At 41.0% G+C, this 26,874-nt stretch overlaps 1 protein-coding gene across 6 annotated transcripts in view; it reads left to right on the forward strand.

Moving 5' to 3' along the window:
* Myo5c (myosin VC) overlaps positions 1–26,874 on the forward strand; it is a 91,959-nt gene that overhangs the window by 58,845 nt on the left and 6,240 nt on the right. For 2 of the 6 annotated variants that reach the window (XM_040274735.2, XM_078049600.1), the window contains 15 exons: positions 131–194; positions 2,964–3,144; positions 5,234–5,327; positions 5,609–5,672; positions 5,759–5,839; positions 7,435–7,615; positions 9,105–9,198; positions 9,603–9,666; positions 9,748–9,934; positions 12,855–12,942; positions 14,860–14,958; positions 16,120–16,274; positions 19,463–19,552; positions 21,753–21,903; positions 22,531–22,813. In XM_040274735.2, coding sequence (XP_040130669.1) covers positions 131–194; positions 2,964–3,144; positions 5,234–5,327; positions 5,609–5,672; positions 5,759–5,839; positions 7,435–7,615; positions 9,105–9,198; positions 9,603–9,666; positions 9,748–9,934; positions 12,855–12,942; positions 14,860–14,958; positions 16,120–16,274; positions 19,463–19,552; positions 21,753–21,903; positions 22,531–22,813 — 1,876 coding nt within the window. Of the gene's footprint in view, positions 1–130; positions 195–2,963; positions 3,145–5,233; positions 5,328–5,608; positions 5,673–5,758; positions 5,840–7,434; positions 7,616–9,104; positions 9,199–9,602; positions 9,667–9,747; positions 9,935–12,854; positions 12,943–14,859; positions 14,959–16,119; positions 16,275–19,462; positions 19,553–21,752; positions 21,904–22,530; positions 22,814–26,874 lie in introns of those variants that run through there. The other 4 variants (XM_005316584.4, XM_078049599.1, XM_040274736.2 and 1 more) reach the window with 4 other exon arrangements.

Consider the following 26,874-nt stretch of genomic DNA (forward strand, 5'->3'; position numbering starts at 1 on the left):
ACTCCAACTCAAGCACCGTTAGAAATAAACGCCACATGGTTGTTCTTACATCCTCAGTTTCTTGAATGTGACATGAGACAATCATCATTGGTCTGGCAGTCATATTTCAAAGAACATTTTCTTTTCACAGAAAAAATGGACAACCTCACCAAGCAGCTCTTTGATGATGTACAAAAAGAAGAACGACAAAGAATGTATGAAATCTAGTTTGACTTAAAGCCACCTCTTCCTCCTCTCTGGTATTTTCTGCTTTGCTTCTCAGCTTGCAGATAGTGCATCACAGATACAGGAGGGCGGGTGGGAATATTTTTAGGAAGTAAAAGATGTTGAGATCCGTGAGAGCTCAGCATACGCCTTCAGACACCACAGGTTCTGAAGTTGTTCTTACAGCTTCTGCCAGATGGGCACAGTAGATGGCTAGGAATTTCTTGCTTTTTATTGTTAAGACAGTGAGAAATTCAAAGACAACCACCTGCTCCAACTTCCATGAAATCAAAGAATTAAAATTATGGCCAAAGAAATACACTTCCCTCTCTTCCCATCACCTGCTGTACCTGTTAACTTGATTTCTGTCCCAGAAAATAAGTTATGTAACCCACCTACAAATACTAAGGTAGGCGGGGGATACAGCAGCACATGCCTGTAATTCCAGCAGCTCTGGAGGCTGAGGCTGGAGGATCATGAATTCAAAGCCAGCCTAAGCAATTTAGTGAAGCCCTAAGTAACTTAACAAGTCCCTATCTCTAAATAAAATATTTAAAAAGGGCTGGGGATGTGGCTCAATGGTTAAGTGCCCCTGGTTTCAATCCTCAGTACAAAAATAAATAAATAAATAGTGTAGGTCCCCATAACCTTGGACTGTACCAGTCAGTCCCCTTTCTTATGTCAATATCAAACCCCTTGCTAATTTCCAAGGATGTCATTTTGGGTTCCCATCTCTCAAGGAAATCAACTCAAAGTGTTTTTGTTTGTTTCTGGTTAGATTCTTTTTTATTACACAAAATTAGTTACTTTCCTCCTAGGTTTATGTTCGCAAGAGCACATATAACCATTAATGACTATAGTTTTACTATAGAAAAACCTCAGTTTTACCTCAGTTTCTATTTTAAATTGTGCATGCATGCAATTTATGCACATACAAGAAATACACAGTATACACAGTACACACAGGGCCAGAAATATCAGTTCAGTGCAGAAATAGTAGATTCCAAGAAATACATTTCAAGTGGATTCTTTCAAAACAGGAGAGTTTTATAATAATTTTTAAAAGATCTTATTTATAGATAAGTAAGTCAAAGTAAAAGCTTCAGCTTTCATGTACATTGAGGGTAAAAACACTGATAAGTCAGGTCAAGAAGATAGAGCAATTTCTTGACTCTGAAAATTTCTGCCTCTAGTTACCAATCACATGACAAGGTAATCATCACCAAAGAAATTCTTACCTGGATTATACATTTTTGAAGGCTGAGATCATGTGTATATCTTTGAGTCATAGGGCCTAGTATTCCACTTTTCTACCCATTTTAAAAAATTTACTTATTCTAATTAGGTCTCTATGATAGCAGAATGCATTTTGATTCATTGTACACAATTGCAGCACAACTTTTCATTTCTCTGGTTGTACACAATGTAGCATCACACCATATGTGTAGTCATACCTGTACCTAGGGTAATGATGTCAGTCTCATTCCACCATCTTTCCTGCCCCCATGCCCCCTCCCCTCCCCTCCCTTCCCCAATCAAATTTACTCCATTAACCCAAAGGTTTTTAGATCTCTCTCTCTCCCTCTCCCCTTCTCAATCTCTCTCTCTCTCTCTCTCTCTCTCTCTCTCTCTCTCTCTCTCTCTCTCTCTGTGTGTGTGTGTTTAGACCTCAAAGTAGTGGTGCATGGCAGGGTTTGGGAAGAGATGGAACATTCTTGTCATGTTTCTTAGGGACCAGAGGTTGAGACAGTGGGACAATAAAATACACAACTTCCCCATGCAGTTAGCAGGAGATCAGGGAACCTGCATTTGTTGCAATGTGTTCTAAAAATTTTGAAGAGCTAAATCCCTGGACTTATCAGATGGCTCTACAGGTTGAGTATCCCTTATCTCAAATGCTTGGAGTCAGAGTGCTTCAAATTTCAGTTTTTTATGTTTTGGAGTCATTGCTTTGACTTTCCTAACCTAAAATCTAAAGTGCTCGAAAACCTGAAATCTTTGAGCATCATGTTGTGATCAAATAAGATTAGATTTCAGAGATTTCAGATTATGGATTTTCAGATTATTGGGGTGCTCAATTTGTATTAATTTCTTTAGGACCAAACCAAGCCCCTACAGGGTCCTTGAAACTGGCAAGGACCTGACTTGACAGAGAGTGCCAAGGTCTTTGCTGAGGGAAGGGGCCCCTCAGGAGGACTGCATGGAACCCAGGGATGGCTTAGGAATGCAGAGCCCCAGCAACCACTGTGTCTTTTTTTTTTTTGGTGCTGGAGATTGAATGCAGGGCTTTGTGCATTAGATACAAGCATTCCTCCAACTGAGCTGTATTCCAGCCCCCAACTATGTCTTAAGTTCAGTCCCTGGTCCTGTGTTCCCTGTGCATGATCATCTCAAAGCTGCACTTCTCAGATCAGAAGGTATAAGAAGTTTCTTTTGCGGTTGGGGATGTGGCTCAAGTGGTAGCGCACTCGCCTGGCATGCGTGTGGCCCAGGTTCGATCCTCAGCACCACATACAAACAAAGATATTGTGTCTGCCAAAAATAAATAAATAAATATTAAAAAAAAAGAAGAAGTTTCTTTTAACTAGGGGAACAGGAAACAGTCTGCTCAAATAAACCCACTGGCGAGCAGAAGTATCACAATAGGTCCCAATTTGTTTTCTCCTCTGCTGTGGGGGGTCTCTTCATTATTTCCAAAATGATATTTTGTTCTAATTCAAAGACTGAAGAGAGAGTTCTAACCTTCATTTTCTTCCTAGACTTCTTGAAAAAAGTTTTGAGTTGAAAACACAAGACTATGAGAAGCAGATTCAATCTCTGAAAGAAGAAATTAAAGCTCTCAAGGATGAGAAAACACAGCTCCACCATCGGCTGGAGGAGGAGCGTGTCACCTCAGATGGCCTCAAGGGGGAAGTGGCTCGGCTGAGCAAGCAGGCTAAGGTGGGACACTCTGGCTTTCAGACTCCCCTGGGAAGCCATCCGGAAGCCATCCGACCTGTAGAAGCTGTTCCATGATCCTGAACAACTGAGAGCCTGGGCATCAGGGCCAAAGGCCAGAGGAGCCTGAGTCCACCAGGTTCTGAGCAGGAGCCCCTTATGAAACTGGATTTCATAGTTTAAAAGTTAGCTTTCTAACTTTTTTTTTTGTGGTGCTGGGGAAACACCAACACATATTTAGATAACTATGTAAATTACATTTGTTTTTTTAAAGAATACTTCCAAATCAAGTTATAAATTGAAGTGAGCCCTTATTATATAACCCATCAGGTTATACATCTATAAATACCTATATCAAAATTAACTTACTCTATATCAGAATATTCCTTCTAAACTCTCATCAGAAGTCCCCCAAAGCAATGATGCATTACACAGTATGGTGAGTGTAGTTAACAACAGAGTATTGGACATTTCACAATTGCTAAGAGGGTACATTTCAAATGTTCTCCCCACAAAAAAAATGACCAGTATTTGAGGGGATGGATATGTTAATTAGCTTGCTTTAAAATCTTAACTTTAGTTTGTACCCCATAAATATACACAACTATACTATGTCAATTTACATTAAAAATGAAAAAGTGGAGAGGGAAAATCCACATAGAAAGACATTTTAAACTGCTAAATCATATACAAAAATATGTTGTCTAGTATTTTATTTATCATAAAAACATATAAATGTTCCTGGGAAATTTAATAAAAAGCTCTTAGAAAGAATAAAATTTTTTAAACAAACAAAGCAATGACCCATGCTTGGACAATTAAGGATTACCTTAATTGTTTCCCTACCAGAAAATGTAACCCTATGTGTACCTATGTTCATAAATACAAGACATTTCATTGTAAAGTTGGAGAGCTTTTAAGCTTCTAGTAAATATGTAAAACACATTAGTAGAATATTTGTAAAATCACACAAATATTCTACATGACCGTCCTGGAATAGTCATGCATAGTTTTTATATAAGAGCTTCTGAAATTACATCTGGGTAGCCTCTGAACTCTATTGCCAGGGCTGACCATTTTTTCTGGATCCTGGTCTCCAGTTGTTTGAAAGTAGGATACAGGACACATGATTAGAAAGCATCACCTTCAGCCACATAATCCTATGCCTTCTTTATTCTGAGCAATCACATAAGACTGACATCAATCTGCAAGAGTCATGCCATCTGGCTACAGCCTTTCTTACATTTAGGAAATCAGGAGGCTGCACTTGGAGTGAGGCTCCAGTAGATGTCACTCACTTCCTCCTTGGTAGCTAAAACTCTGGATCAAGCTCCCCAATGTAATAACATTAAGATGTCTGATTTTCCAAGAAAATAACCCATTGTTATCAAGTTAGTTGTGTTATAGTCAGTCTGAAATGCATAAGTAAATACAAGTGTGATCTATAACATTCACCGAAATATTACAATACCAAGGAGAGGTGATTCACCTCTGCTGCCCCAAGAATCTTTATGTTTCTCTTACCTACAAAAGCACAAACCCGTGATCCTTCCTCTAGCTAAGCTCGCAAGCTGAGTAAGGTAGGATACAGCCTCTCCACCACCGGAGCTGCCCCTCAGGGGACCCTAGTGCCCAGGCCGCCCTCCTGACTACCTGAAATCACCCTACCTGGGCCGCTGTCCCACGTTTAAGCCTAGCTGTAGGCCAAACCCACAGTTAGGAAGATGGCAACTCTACCCACAGCCCCTCCCAGACTTTATCCCCTGAAAGAGAGCTTTAGTCCCTGTGATTTTACTTTCCCAGCCTGCCTCTACTCACTCCCTTTGCAAGCTCTAGTAGTTATCTTTTCCTTTCTGTAATACAGAAGCTAATTCTACTGATACAATCAAGTAGATCTGAGAATAAACAACAGCATTTTGAGCCATGAACGGTGCTCAAGAGCAGTTGTTACAAGCATTGATGGCTTTCTGAGATTTTAGGAAGGCACTCCAGGAGGGTGCCTGCCCCCACCCACTCCTGTAAGAGCTCCCTTGTCCCAGGCAAAGCAAAACCAATATTTTTTCTCCACCTGTTTATCATCACTATGATTCAGACCATCTCTGAGTTTGAGAGGGAGATCGAGCTGCTTCAGACCCAGAAGATAGACGTGGAAAAACACGTGCAGTCACAGAAACGAGAAATGAGAGGTAACAAAGATATAAGTCACTGTCCGTGGGATGCAGGTCGAGTTATCATAGTTATCATAGGTGTGTCCCTGCAGAAGTGATGTCACCCGTGACTGGTGTGCGTTCAGTTGGTCACTTGGTGGCTTGGATAGCTAGTTGGTTGAATACCTGGGAGGTTGGTTGGTCACTTGGGCAAACAGTTGGTAAGTTCTTTAGCTGGACCCTAGCAATGTCATGGAGAAGAGAAATCATGTACAAATGTGATTTATACTGCGCTGGCTACCTTTTCCTTTTCCTTTTAGAAAAGATGTCAGAGATCACGAAACAACTTCTCGAGAGCTATGACATTGAAGATGTAAGAAGCAGGTAATCATTTCTGCATCATCAAACATTTGAAAACATGTAAAACATGAGAGAGATGATAGAGTTTTCCTACCCTCCTTATTTTCCAGGCTTTCTGTGGAAGATTTGGAACATTTAAATGAGGATGGAGAACTTTGGTTTGCTTATGAAGGACTAAAGAAAGCAACACGGTAAGAAATTTCCCTCAGGGTTCTGTTTTATTTTTCGGAGATAATAGACTATTGAAAAGTCAAAAGCTTATCTTTTTTGTAGATTTGACACATAAAGTATGTTCTTACAGGAGAATAATCTAATAGTTACTGGAAATATCTCTGAGAATTAGGTAATTATTTTAGTAATGAGAAATAATCTCTTCATTGGATAAACTACCTAGTAATAAAATCTATAGCCTATATAGTAAAAGCTAATAAGTCAGCCACTGTTGCTGTGGATATATGGGCATATTTAAATTTAAGGATTTTTTTGTCTTCTTTAAATTAATACACTTTGTTTTTTGGTAGCAGTTTTAGATTCAGAGCAAAGTTGAGCAGAGGACACAGAGTTCCCACATATCCCTGTCACTACATGTAGCCTTCCCACCACCAGCTTCCCACCGTCCCAACACACTGCCACCACCCAAAGCCCATAATGCATAATTGCCGGGTTTCTGTTCACGACTAAAAGGCTCAGGGGTCACTCCAGCTGAACTGGGCTAACTGGGCTGCTCAAAATAACCACACAAGAGACACAAATACCTTTTTCTTTGGGGTCGCTATGATGGCTCCTCTGACCTTAAGGGTCCGCAGGAAGAGAGAGAGAGAGAGAGAGAGAGAGAGAGAGAGCGCACGTGCTGACCCCTTTTTATTGAGGAGAAGCTATTCAAATGAGGCAAGGGGTCAGGTTTCAGGGAACTGAGTCTATCTTCATGATGTCCACTGTCAGCAGGTTGACTGACACCTGGGTAGGCCACACCCAAGGGCACAGTAAGAGAAGGGGACGCACACAAGGCACTTCCATGGAAGATTCTATCCTAAACAGGGCAAGGGTTATATTACAAAGGAACAGGTGAGCGTAGCTTCACCCATGGGGCTGCAGGAAGACACACCCATGCACAAGACACGGACCTTCCTGGAACCCAAGAAGGGTGGGGGAAAGCTCTGCCACATTTCTGCGACTGAGCGCCTCAGCACCCAGCTGGGGAGTGTAACCCAGTCATGTGTAAGGTTGGTCTCCCACACATAATGAAATGTTTTCACAATTGTAGCACCATACATAGAGTATATTTACATATATATAATTTGGGAGGGGGGTACTAGGGATTAAACTCTAGGGCACTAGACCACTGAGCCACATCTCCAGCTCTATTTTGTATTTTATTTAGAGACAGGATCTCACTGAGTTGCTTAGGGCCTCACTTTTGCTGAGACTGGCTTTGAACTTGTGATTCTCCTGCCTCAGCCTCCCAGGCTGCTGGGATTACAGGCGTGCACCACTGAGCCTGGACATGGCATATACTTTTAACTATTAAGAAAGTAAAAAATGTAATTTAATAACTTCTAAAATGAAGTTTCTTTATCATTAACTGCATGCTAACCCCACACAATGCTTCATAACTACCCAGATGGACCCCATAATGACAGTCTCTAACACCATAGCCTGTAACCACGCATATTCATAAGTCAACTGCAATCATGACCTTCATAACTGCTGCCTATATACACCCTCACGGTAGTCAGCATAACAGAACAGAGGCCCTGTGGTTTATTTCTTGATCCTCCTTTAACAGTGTTTTGGAGAACCATTTCCAGTCTCAGAAAGATTGCTATGAAAAGGAAATTGAAGCTCTGAACTTCAAAGTGGTGCATCTAAGTCAAGAAATCAACCACCTCCAGAAATTGTTTAGAGAAGAGAATGATATCAACGAAAGTATCCGTCATGAAGTTGCCAGGCTGACATCAGAAAACATGGTATCATCTCAGCCATGGTCCCTGGCCGTGGCCATTATCCTAGAGACATTATTCCTCAGTAGAGTAAAATTCAGTTTTTTGGCAGTTGAACAAGGGATTTACACTATTTTTTCCCAGAAATAATACTTTTATCAAAAGGTAAAACTGTAAAATGACCCCAGGCTAGAGAGCAGTTTGATTTCAGAGTAGGTTTGATTACCATATGCTGGATTTAAATTCTATGTATGTGTGTGTCTCCTTAAATCCATGTATCTAAATTTAGCCCTAAGCCCTTGGAAAGAAACCTACATTAAGGTGGAAGTTTGGTTCTTGAGAAGGGAGTATATTCGGTTCATGGTGTGAGGCTCACCTGTTCTAGGGCTTCCTCCTCAGTGACTCCCATTCTCACCCACAGCATCTGTCTCATCGTTTCTTGTGACCCACACCTTCTGGCATGGAAAAATACTTTCAGAATCTTGTTACTCAAAAACCATCTTTTTCTTAACCTCATGTCTTCCATGGCTACCAGCCCATTGTTTTGGAGAGTTGAAGGACTTTTCAAAGGCCATCTAATCATACTTTCTCTACCAGCCTCTCATTTTCTCTCTGGTCACATTGCTCTGTCACATGCCCCTACTACCAGCCAAATCGGCCTGCACCCCCACGGGTTCTCAGCAGCCTCTGATGACGTGGATCACTCCCCACCTCCCAGCTGTTCTTGGCTTCCAGATCACTGCACTCGCCCAGGCTTCTCACGCGGCCTCAGTATGCTCCTCCTCCACTTCTTTACTATCTCCTCCTCTACCTGGGAGAGTTAGGAACTCTCTGGGTGCATCAACAGGTGAGCAGTCAGGAGCGGGACATGTAGAACAGCCATTAAGGACATTCACGTCTTCCTATATTCTTTGGATAAAACTTTAATGAGGAATTTGCAATTCTAAGTCACTGGTGTCTATATAAAGCTTAGACAACAAAAGCAAGTTTTTATCTGGCTAAGGGTGGAGCTGATGGACATTTTTAAAGAAATAACAGATAGAAAAGGATAAAGAATTGTGGAGCACAGTGGACAATTCCAGACCTACACTAATAGAGCCATATGTGGCCTGGAATTCAGAAGTAGCAGTGGAACGATTTGAAATGTTTTTTTTTTTTCTTTCTATTCCCTGATGAGGAGAGCGGGTCTCTGGGTCTAGACCAAAAAGCTGCCTACATCTTTCACATCACCCCTCCCTCCATTCAGCACAGTGCACATCTGCTACACTGCACATCTGTCTCAGTGTAGTTCTGAGCATGCTGGAATCTCTTGAGACTACCATATAGGTCTTAAGGATAAAATGAGAGGGGGGGAAGGAGGGAGGGAGGGAGAGAATCCAGTAGGGCACCTCAGCTGGCCCCGTTATACAACTACACATTCTATGGTCTGAACACAGAGACAGTGTAGTTTGTTTCTGAGATGGTAAAGTTCATAGATGAAGGTATTTAGTCTAATGTTTATAATTCTTCTCTAAAGATGATCCCAGATTTTAAACAGCAAATTTCAGAGCTGGAGAAACAAAAGCAAGATCTTGAAATTCGTCTGAATGAACAAACTGAGAAAATGAAAGGTAAACGGAACCCCCACGGGTGTCTAGGGCCAGAAAGGTCATTGCTTTCAGGGGTTTTAAGCTCTGATTCTCCCAGCACGGGCAGTGGAAGGTATAGTAACAGTTGGAGGGCATTTAAAGGAGACAGCTTCCTCGAGGCTCCATTGATTTTTGCCAAGTGGGAAGATAGTCCCCACTGTTGCTGGATATTCCTATCTTTAAAGAAAATCTAGATTTTTCACATGAAATATTATAACTTTTAAATAAGGGTTTAACAAATTATTTTAAACATTGTTCAGACCCAACAAAACCTAACATTTGCCTGAATGCAGTTTAGAACCTCTGATAACTGAAAATAATGCCCAACCCAAATCAGAATGCCGTGAGATAGCCCACCACAGCACTGACAGCTCTTCTCACTACAGGAAAACTGGAAGAATTGTCTAATCAGTTACATCGCCGTCTAGAAGAGGAAGGAACACAAAGAAAGTAAGTGTTATCTTGCAAATCAGCTCTGGTGTTTTTCCTTCTATGGAAACACCAGCATGATGGTCAAACTAATATGAGAAGTCCCTCTGTCTCTCCCAGGGCAGCAGAAGCCCAGAATGAAATACACACCAAAGCGAAAGAGAAGCTGATGGATAAGATCCAAGAGCTGCAGGAGGCCAGCGAGCACCTGAAGAAGCAATGTGAGACTGAAAGTGAAGTTGGGAGTGATTTTCGGCAGGAAGCTTCTCGTCTCTCTTTGGAAAACAAGGTGAGAACAATTCCAGTTGCTGAAAGGCACAGCGGAGAGGGGTGAAGAGGCTACACCCCACAGGACCCTGTTTCCTGAGTGCTGTCCCCGGATGGCACTGTCTGAGACAAGGGGGCCCTGATCTCCAGCACCTGGAGGACAAGGCTGATGTGTGAGCACTTTGCTGAGCAGAATGTACCCCTCACGAAGCCCATGCTTGTTCTGGGAGCATGAATCACCTATAATTTTGAGAGTCACATTGTTCTTCTATGAAATGACCATGACAACTTTAAATTTTATAAAGTTCTCTCCAAATTTTAAATGCCCTCACCAAAATGAAATTTAGCAACCCTATTTTAATCCCCAGCTATTTTTTTGAAATTGTACTGGTGTGTGAATCCCACAAGACTCAGAAGCATGAAGTAAAAGACAGGATCCTTCCTTGGAGTCAGGACCCTCTCTGGCCCCTTCTGAAAAGTCAGTCTGGACGTGCTCACGAGCCCTTCTCTCTGTTGTCAAGCCCCTGTATCCTATCTCACAGAAAAGCCTGGATAGGATAAAAGCATGTCTTGCAGTGTCAAGATTTAACTTAAGAGAGTAATTTCATCTAACAGAGGAATTCCAGGAGTTTGACATTTAATAGGAAATAATAAATTCCAGTCAGTAGCCCCTAAGTGATGGCCATCTATTTTGAGGCAAGCACAACTTTCTTAGAGAATAGAATTCTCAAATCCCACCAAAGAAGTAACTGCCTGCCTGCCATATGCATGTGAGGCTGCCCGAACTGGAAGGGGATGTGCAGGCCTCTTGTGGGGGGCTGGCTGTCAGTGGAGCCTAAGAGAGAGGCTGAGCAGTGGGTTATGTGCATGTCGTCCCCTGTGATCCTTCACCCGCTGGCTGTAAGCAGGTGTCTTCCCTGAGTTGATTGGAATTTGCATGAATTTATTCCTGATTTCCCAGGAGTACAGTGGGGTCCTGATCAGTGCCCTTCTCTTGAGTCCTCCACCTCTCGTGTCTGGTTGTACTCCCAAGCAGGGAGAGGGAGCCCTGTTTCTTCTGCAGTGCCCAGAGCTAGGGAGTAGGCACCCCAGTGTGCTCATTTCAACAAGCTATTTCTGAACCAATGAGTGAACCTACAGGTTACGAATGATCAGATGAATCTGAAACAAAAAATATATAATTTCTGCATGCCATATTAGGTGGAAGATTTTGCCCAATGAGACTTGATCTGGGTAACTTTCCTGGATCTATTATAAGAAGTCACCACCAATGAGGAGCCTTAAAAGAACAGAAATTTGGGGGCTTGGAATAGAGCTCAGTAGTAGAGTGTTTGCCTGACCACCAATCCCCAGCACTGCCAGAAAAAAAGAAAAGAATTGATTCTCTCACAGTTATGGAGGCCAGAGTCTGAAATCAGGGCCATGCTCTCCAAGGTTTCTTGGAGAGAATCCTTCCTTGCCTCTTCCAGCACCCTGGTGGCTCCTGGCATTCCCTGGCTCATGGCAGCATCACACTTTAGCCTCTGCCTCTCTTCTCTTGGCCTTCTCTGTGTGTCCCTGTGTGTTCTTTTTTGTGTGTGTGTAAAAAGGACACTCTTATTGGATTAAGGGCCCATCTTAACAGTATGACCTTGTATGGATCTTTAGCTTAATTACAACTGCAAGGACCCTGTTTCCAAATAAGGTCACATTTGGGGGTTCTGGGGAGACATAAATTTTGAAAACACTGTTCAACCTATAATATAATCCTTCAGTCAAATTCAAAATTAAAATTACACATTAATTATTAGAGATCTAACTGTGCCAATGAGAACTTCTTCTTAAGAAGATGCTCTCTACAGGAAATACTTCTAGGTATCTAAGACTAGCCAAATTTATCATGGGCAAGGCCACCTCCTTATAAAGAAGGAGAGGCAAAATCAGGGCTTACATCTCTCATCAGTTTCTCCAGCTTCGGACATCTGGAGGGCCCACGTTTCTATACTCGTGTTTTAAAATTCTCTTTGATGGACGATTACCTAAGAGTGATATAGCTCAGTTGGTGGAGTGCCTGCCTCGCATGCATAACGCCCTGGGTTCAATCCCCAGCACCATCAGAAAAAAAAAAAAAAAAGCTAATTCTTCTCCAGTGGGTCAGTGGCTTTCACCTCTCCAGAGCATTTCTCCCCTTAAAGTCGTACACACAAGTAGTTCACTGTCACTGATTTCTTGGGGCTGGGATTGTGGCTCAGTGGTAGAGTGCTGGCCTCGCATGCATGAGGCACTGGGTTGGATCCTCAGCACCACATAAATGTAAAATAAATACATTGTGTCCACCTAAAATTAAGAAATAAATATTTTTTAAAAAGAGTAAGAGAAGGGGCTGAGGATGTGGCTCAAGCAGTAGCGTGCTCGCCTGGCATGCGTGCGGCCCGGGTTCGATCCTCAGCACCACATACAAACAAAGATGTTGTTTCCGCGGAAAATTAAATAAATTAATTAATTTTTTAAAAAAAGAGTAAGAGGAAAACAGAACAAGATATATGCGGTTGACCCATACAATGGGATATCATTCAGCCATAGAAAGGTATGAAATATAACTGCAAGCCACAGCATGAATGAGAACAGTAAGCTATGTGAAAGAAGCCAGACATGAAATATCACATAGTGTATCATTTCATTTATATGAATTGTCTAGAATAGGCAAATCTGTAGAGACAGGAAAAAATGAGTGATCACTGAGAAGCCTGGCCATCAAAGGTTATACTTTCTTTGGGAGACAATGAAATGTCTGGAATTAGATAATGGTGATGGTAGCACAGCTCGGACTACACTAAAAACCACTAAGTGGCTTAAATGAGTGACATGTACAGTATTTGCATTATAGTTCAATAAAGCTGTTGCCCCCAAACAGACCGGGGGTGCTTCGATACTAATGTCCTTGTTTCTTTTCATTTCTGAAGGACCTTGAAGAAGAGTTAGACATGAAGGACAGAATGATTAAAAAGCTACAAGATCAAGTCAAGACTCTAACCAAGACGATTGAAAAAGGTAGGAAGGTACTTATTCTTTGGCGCTTTCAGCTAAGGCCAACATGTGCTGAACCGTGTATGTCCTACATGGTCCAAAGCCACGTAGGAAACCTAAAGTGGTGATTCTCCACTGGTCACATGTAGGGCTTAGTGATGCACTGAAGAAAAAGTCTTTCAAGGCAGTGAGACAGCTCACCACCCCTCAGATAATGCAAGACGTGCTCATGTCATTGCAGCTGATGTCTTATGATAAATACTTGTAACCTCTTCCTCTGTTAGCCCTGCCCCTTTAAAAATTAACTTGCAGTTTTTGAATTAACCGCTTTGAAATTCACCTTCTCCCCTGTCACATACGTAGGATCAGTAATATCCCGATTTCTATTAGGGGAGAGGAATAAGAACCAAGAAGGCAGACACTGACTGAACTTCACACTTAGAGCGTTCTCTGTGCCCCTGGGGAAAGGACCCAAAGCCTCTCCTCCCTTTTTCTGCTGCAGAGTCCCTGAACTTTGCCGGTCTTCAGCTCTCTCCTTTCACTCTTCACTCTTTTGTCCTTTATTACTTTTCCTCTTCCTCTCCAATTTTCTTGCTCAGGTTGTATCTGCAACTGTCTATTCCTTTTTCTCTATTCCTTGTTTTTTGTTTGTTTCATTTTGTTTTGGGAGCTGGGGATTGAACCCAGGGATGCTTAAACACAGAGCCACATCCTTAGCCTTTTTAATTTTTTATTTTGAGGCAAGTTCTCACTAAGTTGCTTAGGGTCTTGCTAAGTTGCTGAGGCTGGCCTCAAACTTGCAAACCTCCTGCCTCTGCCTCCCCAGTCACTGGGATTTGCAGGCATGCACTTCACACCAGACTCTATTAATTTTCTTTTTAAGAACTTCTTTATTTTTGTGTATTCAACTCCCACCTCAAATCTGAAATGTCCAAAACCAAACTGAAGCTCTTTCCTCTTCAATAATAAATGATATATGCTGGTCTGCCCCATGAGAGCACAGCCAGTTCTGTCCTTTCTTACCCCTCATCCTGTCCCCACTGTTGGAACAAATAAATGAATGAACTACAATCTCTACCCAAGAACTACCAAAAATCCATGTTCATCTTCACTCATTTTCCTTCATCCGAGCTCTTTTTTGCCTTTAACACTACTTCCTTTGCTTTTCTATCAGTACCTCCAAATCAGCATGTCTAAATTAGAACTCATCTGCTTTCCTGCAATAAATTATACAACAAATTACTCCCAAACTTAGAAGCCTACAACAAATAACATTTAACAACACAGTTCTGGTCAGGAATCCAGGAGCAATTTATTTATCCAGGAGCCAGGTATTTTGGCTTAGTTTTCAGACTTCTGACCTTCAGAACTATCTGATTAAATATTTGTGTTGTCTAGGCTAGAGAAGTAGCTCGGTGGTAAACAGCACGCTTAGCATGCATGAGGCCCTGGGTTCAATACCCAGCATTAAAAAAAAAAAAAAGTGTTATTTTAAGTCACCACGTTTTGGGTAACTTGTCACAGCAATAAAAAAAAAAAAAAAAATTTAACTCGGTCACTGTGCTCACAACTGTATAGTTTGGTAGTTTGCATGACAAATGTTTCCTAGGCCGTTTCCTTCACCACAGCATCAGCACCTTGAAGACAGGCAGCATCTTGGTTTCTTTCCTATCCCTGCTGTGATAGAGACCTATCAGGTGCTCATCAGGGTCCTTTGAGACCTTCTTAGTAGCAGCTGAGCTCACTGATTATATTCACAGACAGAAATCACTACTGGGAGAAAATCTTCAAGATACTGTGAGGTTTCACTATATCTGAAAGCCACAGAAGTTCATAAGTAGACCAGCCAGAACGGGGAAAGAGCAGATGGAGAAGTCTCATTAAGAAATCTGTGAGTGTTGCTTTTTGTACGTTTAGCTGACTATTCGCCTCTGTCTGCAGCCAATGATGTACACTTGTCCTCGGGACCCAAGGATTATCTTGGAATGCTGGAATACAAGAGAGAAGACGAGGCCAAGCTCATTCAAAACCTCATTCTTGGTAGTAAAACCTGGAACTCTGCTTTTCTTGCTTTCTCTGTGAAAACTCAAACATCAGTCAATGCCAAAGTCCTGGGCAGGGCAAGTCCCATGTCTTCCTCTTTCTTCCTTCATTGCTTCTTCCTCTAGCTTGCAGTTTCTCAGCCTCAGCACTACGGACCAGATACTCCTTATTGAGGGAGTGAGGTGGGCCACATTCTTGACTTCCCCCTGCTAGAAGCCAGTAGCAACCCCTAGTCACGACAATAAAAATATCTCCAAACTTTGCCTTCATCGTTGGGTCTCAGCACAGTAGCCACAGTGGTCATAATTGTGGCTCTGTGCACTATTTGACTTCTGCTGAGAAATCCACTTACAGGCATTGTGATAGGAGCTGCCCAGCCAAACCCCAGTTCTAGGACATCCCAGACTGCATGAGGGTTAGTGGTCTTAGAATCAATCTTCCACAGTCTCCAAGTGGTTTTCCAGGAGGAGGGAGAAAAGCTGCCTTCCTGGTAGCTGGTCCCAAGATTTTTAAATAGAAAGTTGAGGGGTAGTCTTACTTCCTCTTCTTCAGAATGACCCCCTCAGAGCATGAAGTACCCCCACCCTTCCCTTCCCTACCCTCACTGGCATACCATGAGTAGTAGCCTCTTCTTTGTTCCCATGGCTTAATGCAGCAGCAACGAGCTCCTTTTTCTATGAAGCCTGTCTTTCCCTTCAGCCTCATTCTGTCTCTCTGCCATTCTCTTTTACCCAAGACCAGGCTCGACTCCTCTACACTGTTATGTCTCTGGATTTCCTATTCAAGGTGGTTTCTTGTGGTTGTTGAGATCATTTTTCATCCTCATCAAAGAAATTGAGGTAGGGGTTTATGATACTGGGTTCCTTTCTTCTATTGGGGATCAAAAATCCAGGGTCTCCACACCAAGGAAAATTACAACTTCTATCTCTCATCTGGACTTTTAAAAAGGAGAGAGTGCTTTGCAAATGAGAAGTGAGAGGAGCAGGTGGCACCGAGAGAGGACCTAGATGGAATTCCTCAAAGAGAAAAGAAACCCCTGAGTGTTCAGGCTTTGCATGAAGTGCAGAAAAATGACCAAATCCCCTGCCCACAACCAAGGGTCCTCAGGAGGAGAGCTGACCCATCAGCTCTGGTCCTCACTGGCTCTCTCTGCTCCAGATCTGAAGCCCCGTGGTGTGGTTGTGAACATGATCCCTGGACTGCCAGCTCACATCCTGTTCATGTGTGTACGCTATGCAGACTCTTTAAATGATGCCAACATGCTGAAGTCCCTCATGAACAGCACCATTAATGGCATCAAGCAGGTGGTTAAGGTAAGGAATTGCCTTTGACATTGGCCCTCGGTGTGGGTGTGCACCAATGGGAACATCTGGATGCTCATTCTTGACCTACCCTTAGTGTCCAGTCTTGGGTGAGCCACATAATTCCTCAAACTAGTTTGAGGCCCAACTAGTAAGAGCTGTCAGAGAAAGACAAGTGGACAAGAATCTGTCAACAGACCTCAGAAGTGCTAAGTGTGGAAATGCACACCTGCAATCCCAGCTACTCAGGAGATTGAGGCAGGGGGATCACAAGTTTAGGCCAGCTTTGGCAACTGTCTCAAAATAAAATAAATAAGGTTGGGGATATAGCTTAGTGGTAGAGCTCTTGTTTAACATGTATGAGGCCCTAAGTTCAACCCCTAGCACCTCAAAACCTTACCAGTGAGACTACAACCTACTAGCTACTACCTCATTACTTCTATTCCCTTAGGAGAATAGAATAGCTGCGAGATTACCAGATGTAAGGCATATGTGTTCTAACAGTGTAGCAAGCATGAATGATGAGGAATGGGAAGAAGTGAAAAATTACTCATCTCTTCCTTTGGCAACGATACACTTCTCCCTCCTAAAATCACATTATGTACTGTTCTCCCCAGTCCAGAAATGAAGATGAGCTGTGTGTTTGTTAGGTTAGTAGCTTTATAAGGTTAAACTACTGTAGCTATGAGATCACTCCCATCTACCCACCCCAAATATGCAATGCATGAAAGAAAATGGAGGTTTTCCTCTTCTCATAATGAGCCATTCATTTTGGAAGGGGTCTCTGCTCCACACAGTCATGCAGGGACCCAGGTTTCTTCCAACTTGCTGAATGCCAATCCCTAGGACATTCTCCTCAATGGAAAGACTGGACAACTACACCAACAGGAGTTTGCTACTGGGTAGTAGGGAATCCATGCCAATTCATCTATGTTCCACCATGGGACATAGATCCTGTATGTGTAGTGCATAATCAGAAGTTACTAAATTTCTCATGGTGTGACATGTAGGCAATGAAAAAGAGTGCAATAAAAAGGAAAAGAGTTATGTGAATACTGATGTAACAGTAAGATATAGTTCATTGTCAATTTCCTTTCCAGCTACAACATAATCCTAAACCCATTCTGCACTTACTGGATTCATTTTTTCTTGGAAACTCTTAAGTGATAAATGAGAAAATAATTATAACTAAGACTCAGAGATCTTTTTAAACAGACCAGATCCTTGCTCACAAGGGTAGAAGCTCTGTATAAAAAGAGCTCTTAAGTAATGCTTGGTTCAACCTAGATCCTGGGACACGAAGCTGGACTTTACGCTGTCCTCAGTTAGAAAATTCCATTAACCACAGTAAGTGGAGTTAGTACCAAATCTGTTTTTTCTCTTTCTAGGAAATAATCATCCAGTTTTTAGTAAAAAGTCCAAGTTTCTGGCTATTATAACATACTGATCCACATGAAAAAGGAACATAGATCCACTGTTTTTCATGCCCCTCCAAAAGAGAAACACGATTTAATATTGGGGTATATTTGAATGTTTTAGTGTAAGGAAGACCTACCTCACTTTTAGCAAAATATATTTTCTTTTTTTTTTAATTTTTTTTTTAGTTGTAGATGGGCACAATATCTTTATTTATTTACTTATTTGTTTTTATGTGGTGCTGAGGATTGAACCCAGGGTCTCACACCTGCGAGGCAAGTACTCTAAAACTTAGCTAAGCCCCAGCCCCTATTTTCTTTTTTAAATTTAGTTGTAGGTGGACACAATACTTTTATATTATTTATTTATTTTTATGTGGTGCTGAGGATGGAACCCAGTTCCTCACACGCGCTAGGAAAGTGCTCTATTACTGAGCCACAACTCCAGCCCCAAAATATATTTTCTCAAAGAGTTAAACCCTATTTAAATTATTCTAACAAAAGGAAAGAATTTTTTTAAAAAAGTAGATGTTTGAGAGGTCAGAATATGGGAATTTTCCCCCTCTCCCCCAAGAAAAAAAAAATGTACCAGTAATTCATTTTTCATCTGGTTTTAGAGAAAATGAGCATTTGCTTTGTGCCACACACTTTATAATCACTATCTTCATAGAGTCAGTGGAATGTTGTCATAAGGGCTTCCTTAAATTGACATTTTCCTTATTCATGTTTTCATAAATGAGTTTTCTTAAAACAAGACAAACTCATATTGTGTTCCAGCCGTAGGCACACAATATTCATCTCATCTTGATGCTCTGAAATGTTTAGCTAAATATTTATATACTAAAAGATGCTTGGCATGAGAATTACAAAAGCCCTTTTTTGCCAGCAAATTTAGTCTCAAATTCTCCATGAACACCTCCCTCTGCCTTTGTCTATGCCCAGGACCTGCCCCTGCCCTACCTCCAATACACCAATGCTCACCTGGGCCACGTGCCCTCTTCAGCCACTGTTCCTTTTCCTCCCCCTCCTGCCTGCCAAAGTGCTTCTACTAGGAGCCTCCACCAATTCTCTTTTTCTTCCTTGCAATCTGGAATGACAAAGATGGAGTACCCCACAATCTATTAAAATACCTCCAGTAACTCCTCCACTGAATCCAATGGTATTGCTTTTGTTTTTATTCTCCCAAAATTGACTAAAGTATTATCATCATCTTCTTGAAACGCTCCTCCCTTGTTTTCCAAATTCCAGGATTTTCCAGGTCTTCCTTGTACCTCTTTGATCATGATCACTGTGCCTCTGCCTCTTGCTCACTCCTGCTCTCCTTCTCCAAGGCTTTCCTCTCTCCACCCTGTGCTTCAAGAGGCAGATCCTTCCGCCTCTCTCATGAGATTTTCACCCACCCCTGGTTCCCCATCATCTCTCTGTCCTCTGAGTTTTTGCAGCACGGTATACATCAATCATGTGGGCACTTGACCACCTGTTTATCTGTTCCTACATCTGTTATATCTGTCCTCCCATTCACAATGTGAGACTGACATTTCCCAGGCATTCCTGCAGGCTTCAAAACTACAGACATAATCTGCACAGAACTATGTTGCAAAATGCACCTACTATAGAAATATAAGCTCTTATTATTATAGCATAAATTTGATCAAGGCTTTAGTGAATAAAAGTAAAAGTTAATTTTGCTCAAAAGCCAACAATGACCCAAACAGGTAAGCTACATCTGCTCTTGGCTCAGACACACCAGTCATCACCAAGTCCAGCGTTATCTTATTTTTTTAGGACCATTTAGAAGACTTTGAGATGCTGTCCTTTTGGCTTTCCAATACGTGTCACTTCCTCAACTGCCTGAAGCAGTACAGTGGAGAAGAGGTAGGATACTGGCCTGCTTTGTGTCTTGTGCTGACTGCTGGCCTCTGACCTTCTCCTGATCCAGAGCTCACATAGGGATTAGGAACTGGGACACTCAGCTCCAGAGACAGCCAGTGTTCCAACTGGCTTCTGGCTTCCCCTTCACCCAAGAGACCAGAGACATGTCCCCTGTCAGACACTTGGGTGTACACCATAGGCCACGTCCTTCTGGTTGGGACATTTCAAAGTTTTTGGTATTATGACTCCAAAATATAGCCTCAAGTCCAATGTGCTTATTTCTTGTGAGCTGTTCTCTATAGATTCTGATTGTTTTTCCACGATTTGTAAATAGAATTCCTTTACAATCCAACTCTGCTTCTTGGAGCTGTTGCCATGAAGTAGTTCTTCACTTTCAAGAACTCACAGAGAAAAACTTCATTGAATGAAAAAAACAAAGTGCCTCTCAGGGGTTTTGTGGCTTTCTAAAATGGTTGTACTATTTATAATCCCACCAGCAATGTCTGAAGCTTCCAATGTCTCATACCTTCAATATTTAGTATTAACATGTTGTTATTTATCAATTTTCATGAATATAAAATGATACATTTTTACTTGAATCTTATTTGCTTGATTACTAGAGAGGTCAAGCATCATTTCAGAGGCTTATTGGTAATTTGTGTTTCCTTTTAAATTGCCTAATCACATATTTTCTCCATTTTTCTTAGAGCTGATGTTTTTCTTGTTGGTTTGTAGAAAGTCTTTACATATTATGATGTACTGTGGTTTATTTTCTAATTTTCTTTATGGAGTCCTTTGTCATACATAGTTCTTTTTTTAATTTCTATGTACTTAAATCCATTAATCCTATTCTTTCATGATTTGTGTCTTAAGAATTCTCTACCCAAGATCATGAATATATTCCCTTCTAGAATTTTACAGTTTAGAATTTAGAGTCCACAATTATGGTTTTACCTATCCAACATTGGTGCAATTTTTATCAATCTCAAATAATATGTGAGGTAATGATCTCATATCTTATTCCATGTGGATAACCAATCGTCCCAATGAAGTGAAGATAAAATAAAGCATAAAAATAATCCTGCCAGTACTAGAAAACAAAAAGAGAAATAAGAAACTCCAACTTAAAAAAAAAAACTGACTAAAAATCACCAAGGGGTAAGAGGAGGGGTAGGAGGTACCATGGATCAGTCTAGTTAAGACAAACTGGCATCTGTGAGATGATAATGGAAGAGGATATTATTCAACATCATTTATTTTAAGATTCTTTCTTTGTGTCCTTCAGCCACATAGGGAGTATTCTTTTCTAAGTTTGATTAATTTTTCAATTACTTACTATACCTTTATATCTAAATTTCTGTTGCTTTTTCCCACTACCTCTTATCATAATGTCCTATTTTTAATTTTTTAAATCTCTTTGAACATATTAAATATACTGTATTAGTGTATTAGAGACTGCTGTAACAAAATACCCTAGACCAGGTGGCTTACACAATAGAAACTTGTTTTCTCACCATCCTGACAGATTGTCAGTTCCTGATGAAGGCTCTCTACCTGCTTTCAGAGAGCCACCTTCACCCTGTGTCCTTTTCTGTGTGCAGAGAGAATGACAGAGGGTGAGTGAGTGGGCTCTGTGTTGTCTCTTTTTATGAGGACACCAATCGTATCAGATCAGGGACCCACCCTGGATTTCACTTGACCTTAATTACTTCCTTAAAGGGTCCTTCTCCAAGTATAGCCACGTCTATTAGAGGGAATTAAGGCTTCAACATATGAATTTGAGGGAGACACAGACATTCAGTCCATAATATACATTTTAAAACATCTCAGGTTGATCTAGGCCTTGTAATTGTAAGGCTACTCCCTCTAAAGACCTCTAATTAGCAATTGGTTTCCTTGGAAGCTTTGCAGTTTTTTCTGTGAGCTTCTGTGGGAGTTGTTTTCCTCTGAGTCCCAGGCTCCAGGGCACATTTGTAAGTGACAGGATGACTGGCAGATCATTAAGGAAAATGGTGTCATTTTTTAATGGAAAATAAATATTACCCCAAACTTCAAGGACTCATTTGAAACAAAGCAGACATGAAGTTTTAAGGTGTACAAGCTATAGTAGATGCTGATTATAATATCATTAGTAGAGACAGTACTTTCAATTCTCTACGTATCTATTGTGTTCTAATATTAATATGCTCAAAATTGCTTTCAGGAATTTATGAAGCATAACAGTCCACATCAGAATAAGAATTGCTTGAACAATTTTGACCTTTCAGAATACAGACAGATTCTTAGTGATGTGGCCATACGAATATATCATCAGTTCATTATCATAATGGAAAATAACATCCAACCAATAATAGGTAAGAAGAGAGTTGATGACCAAAAAAATATTCATAGTAACACCAAAACTTTTTTAAAACATAGGCTTGGTGTTAGGAATGTTTGATTATGAGTAACATAATTTTAAAAACCAAGAAAACATAAATGCCCTCCTTTTCATTCTTTGCTTGCTCAAAATGATTCCATTAATAATAGTATACAGCTGGTAGTTTTCTTTCTGTAAAGATGATCCATCCTGAAAGAAAACACTTGGGAGCTTCTATCATTGATGTGATCTCTCTACTTCTTAGGTAGCTATTTCTGGAGCTTTAAAAGTCCCATTTAAATTCTTGTATACTTTGCTCAGTTTTCTGAAACTAAAATGCCTTAGGCCCTGAGTTATTGCTAAACAGCTCTCCTTCCTCTGAGTTAAGAGTGGCATCAGGCCTGTAAGGAGCTTGGCCCTTCAGGAGAGCTGTCCATTGTGTCCCCCCACCCCTGCCCAGCACCCCCATGCTCCCAAATCCTTGACTCTTGCTTTTTCTATCTCAACTACATCCACTGACTCTTGTAGAAAGTGTGCCATCTCCTTCAACAGACACACAGGGCAGTGGGACATGTTCTCTGACGTGCCCCTGTGTGAGAAGTGCTTCTATTTCTCCCCTTAGTGCCTGGCATGCTGGAGTATGAGAGTCTGCAGGGCATCTCCGGCCTGAAGCCCACGGGCTTCCGGAAGCGGTCATCCAGCATTGACGACACGGACGCCTACACGATGACCTCCATCCTGCAGCAGCTGAGCTATTTCTACACCACCATGTGCCAGAATGGCCTGGACCCAGAGCTCGTGAGGCAGGCAGTGAAGCAGCTGTTCTTCTTGATTGGGGCAGTCACCCTGAATAGCCTCTTCCTGCGCAAGGACATGTGCTCCTGCAGGAAAGGGATGCAGATAAGGTAAAGCCCATAAACCGCCGCTGATCTGGGGAGGCTGGCCCAAAAGAGTGCTAAGCAACTCAGTGAGACCCTGTCTCTAAATAAAATATAAAATAGGGCTGGGGATGTGGCTCAGTGGTGGAGTGCCTCTGAGTTCAATTCCCAGTGTAGATGCAACACACACCCCAGCATCAGATGCACAGGGATGGTACTGCAGGAGTGCGCAGGGCACTTAGAGCCTTGGAGATGTTGATGGTAGCATGCCCCCCACCCCCACCCCCCACACCACCATCTAACTTGAAGCTCTGGCATAGTGACTGTAGCTGAGAACCAATAATTGTATATTTTAAATTCTGGCCTTCCAGGGTTACCATACACTCTACCAGTATTGGCCACTTTGTGGAGAAACCAGGCTGAGAACACAGGAAACAGTGGAAAAGTCTATAGGATCCCCACCTTTGAGAAGCTCAAAGCAGCTAAATAACAATTCAATACAACCATGTAAATCACAAGCAAGTGGTGCAGGAAATGCTTCAGAGAAAAGAGATTATTGTGGATGGAAAACTGAGAAAGCCAGAGAGTTTGCACTGAGTGGTAAAGTTGAAGGAGAAGAACTTCCAGGCAGGGAAGTGAGCAAAGGAGTAACAGTGGAGCTACAGGGGAGATGTTTATGATTCGGAGAATGTATACAGGAAGTAGACACCTGTGTGGGATTTGACAGCTGGGGGTGGTGATGATGGTAATGTGAGCAAAAGTGACAGAGTCTCTTGAGCCTAGAAATAAATGTGAGGCATCCATCTTATCTCTTTAGACTAGTGAAACCTGGAGTTGGGCATCCCCACAAAGCTGGCTGACAAATTCCCATAACACCAGGTTGTAGATGCAAAGGAGTGTTCAGAAGGACTGACCTTTGCAGGTTTTTTTCTCTTCATTGAGAAAGTAAAGAGTTCTGTTTATTTCGCAAGCTCTAAGCAGATGCCCTGAGGCCCTCTGAGATAGGTTGCAGCCTTCTTTAAAGCCATGCACCTAAACTGAATGGGGACCTCAGTAAAAGGAGACATGAGTGAGATGCATGACTCACTGGGAATTGAACTCAGAAGCACTCAACCACTGAGTAACTTTGTAAGAGCCACTGTAGAAAGGCCTGCTTACTTACCCCACTTCTCCTAGGGCTGGACCTCCACAAGCTAGAGGTGGTGCCAGCGTTAGAAAGCGACGGGTAGCATGTACATTTTAACAACATTCACTTATTCATATATTTAAGCACCTGCCATAAGCAAGGCATGCAAAATATTTTTTGATGAAAATATGAGCAACAAAACAATAAAACATGAAAACAAGTAGAAAATCAGAATCAATGAAAAGTACATATAGTGCATAGAGTAGCTTGAAAACTGACTCTGCTTTCTGGCTGCCAGAACAAGAACTAGAAAATGTGGCCCAAGTAAATACCTTGCTTTCTAGCCTGAGGAAATCTGAGGAGAATATGAAAGGCATTGATTTGGGTCTCAAAGGACAGGTAGGATTTTAACAGATCAAGAACTAGCTCAATGAGCACAAGTTGAAATGAAGGAAAAACTAAAGACAGAGAATGAAAAGCCCCTTTAGATCTGTTCACCCAGGAATGATGGGAGAACTTTTTAGAGACAGAGAGTGGAAGGCCAGGTGAGCCATGCATACTTTACCTCCTCAGCAGCTACAGTAGATGTTTTCTTTTTCAGAGGCTTTAAAATATGAGTTCAATTTAATAGTCATGGGACTATGCAGTTTGTAGGTTTCATCTTGGGTGAGTTCAGGTGCATTTCATCTAAATTGTTGAGTTTACATGCATAGAGTTGCTCTTAATAAGTTTTTTTATGCTTTTAATTTCTGCAGGATTTGTAATGTTGTGCCTTTTTGAGTAATTGATATCGGAAATCTGTGTCTTCTCTTTTTTTTCCTTCATCGGTCTTGCTATAAGTTGGTCAATATTATCGATCTTTCCAAAGAACCAGTTGTTGGTTTCATTGATTTTTCTCTACTTTTGTTTCTAACTTTCTTGATTTCTCATATTATCATCATTATTTCATTCATTCTGCTGACTTGATTTATTTTGCTCTGCTTTTTCTAGTGTCTTAAAGTAGAAGTTTTGATGATTGACTTTGAGGCCTTTCTTTTTTTTCCACATAAGCCTTTAATGCTATTAATTTCCCTCTAAGCTCTATTGTAGCTCCAACCCATAGATTTTGGTATGTTTATATTTTCATCTTTGTTGGGTTCAAAATCTATTTTAAGTTTCCCTAAGGCCTACTGTCTGACCCAAGTGTCTTCTGTGTTGTTTAATCTCCAGGTGTTTGGAGACTTTCTTATCATCTTTCTGTTATTGATATTTAGTTTAATTCCATGGTGGTCACAGAACATGCTTTAGAAACAGAAAGTAGAACGGTAGTTCCCAGGGACTAAGGGCATGGATTATGACACCAGAGTGACCAATTATCCCACTTTGCTCAGGACTTTCCCAGTTTTATTTCTAAATTTATTAACAGTTAAGAAAAACATAATTTGTATGATTTCAATTCTTTTAAATTTGTTTATAATTGCTTTTATGACACAGAATAGGGTCCATTTTTGTGAATGTTCTATGTTCATTTGGAAAGAATGCATATCATGGCATTGGGTTAATGTTTGAATAAAATATCAAATCAACACAGTTTGTTGATGAATAGGTTCAGCTCTATATATTTGCTGATTTTCTACCAGTTCTGATAATTAGTACAGAAATGTTGAAGTCTTCAACTATACTTATGAATTTGTTGGTTTCTCCTTGCAATCTGTCTGTGTTTGCTTGTGGTTATTTGAAGCCTTTTGTTAGATGCACACCTATTAAGAATTGTTTTGTCTTCTTGGTGAGTTGACCCTCCTATGATTATGTTATGTTCCTCTTTATCCCTTCCTGGTAATTTCCTCTTCCCTGAAGTCTTTTTTTTTTTTAATCTGAAATTACATAGCTACTCCATATTTCTTGGATTAGCATTTTCATAGTATATTTTTCCCAATCTTTTAATCTACATGTATCATATTCAAAGTGAGTTTCTCATAGACAGCATATGTTAGGGTGTTGGTATACTTTTTAAAATCTAACAGGACAATCTGTGCTCCTTAAATAGGATATTTAGACCATCTTAATTTAATGTAATTACTGATATATTTAGAATTAGGCCTACCATCTCACTATTTTCTATTTGTTCTTTGTGTTTTTTGTTTTTGTTTTTGATGCTGGGGATTAAACCCAGGGGCATTTACCACTGAGCTACATCCCCATCCCTTTTTATGTTTTATTTCGGGACAGCATCTCACTAAGTTGCTAAGGAGCTCACTAAATTGCTGAGGCTGACCTCAAACTTGCAGTCCTCCTGCCCCAACCTCCCAAATCACTGGGATTACAGGTGTGTGCTACCCACTCCCAGTATCCTTCTGTTTGTTGTTGTTTGTTTCTCCAATTTTCTTTTTCTTTTTTTGTCTTTAGTGTTATTTGAACATTTTTTAGTATCTCTTTTAATTTACTGCATTTTAACCATATCTTTTTGAAGAATTTTTAGTTAGAATCAATCTTACCATGTCAAGTGGACTATAAAAATCTTACATAAGCCCCTTTATGCTCCCTACTTCATGTTATAGTTGTCTTATGGATAATGATGATGATGATGATGAACTAAATATAATAGCAGGATATTTCCACCCTCCCTCTCTCAGCCTTGGAATTCCTTTTTAGCTCTTCAGCCAGAACCAGGGGTCCCCTCTTAGAGCTTCTTATTGTTAATGCCCACTTTTTAAAAATTTTTAATTGTCAATGGATCTTTATTTTAGTTATTATATGCCATGCTGAGAATCAAACCCCGTGCCTCACGCATGCTAGGCAAGTGTTCTACCACTGGGCTACAACCCCAGCCTTAATCCCATTACTGAGTTTCAGGCTGCATTGAGTTCGAGCCAGTGAATGGGAGAAAAATTGGTAAACTCACTCTCAATTTGGAAGTGTTTTAAACTTTGGTCATCTTCCTCAACACACCTGCTACTTTTTACCTTTCAGAGACCTTAGACAG

This window comes from Ictidomys tridecemlineatus, chromosome 5 (assembly GCF_052094955.1).
Source record: "Ictidomys tridecemlineatus isolate mIctTri1 chromosome 5, mIctTri1.hap1, whole genome shotgun sequence".
In the NCBI taxonomy this organism is placed as follows: domain Eukaryota; kingdom Metazoa; phylum Chordata; class Mammalia; order Rodentia; family Sciuridae; genus Ictidomys; species Ictidomys tridecemlineatus.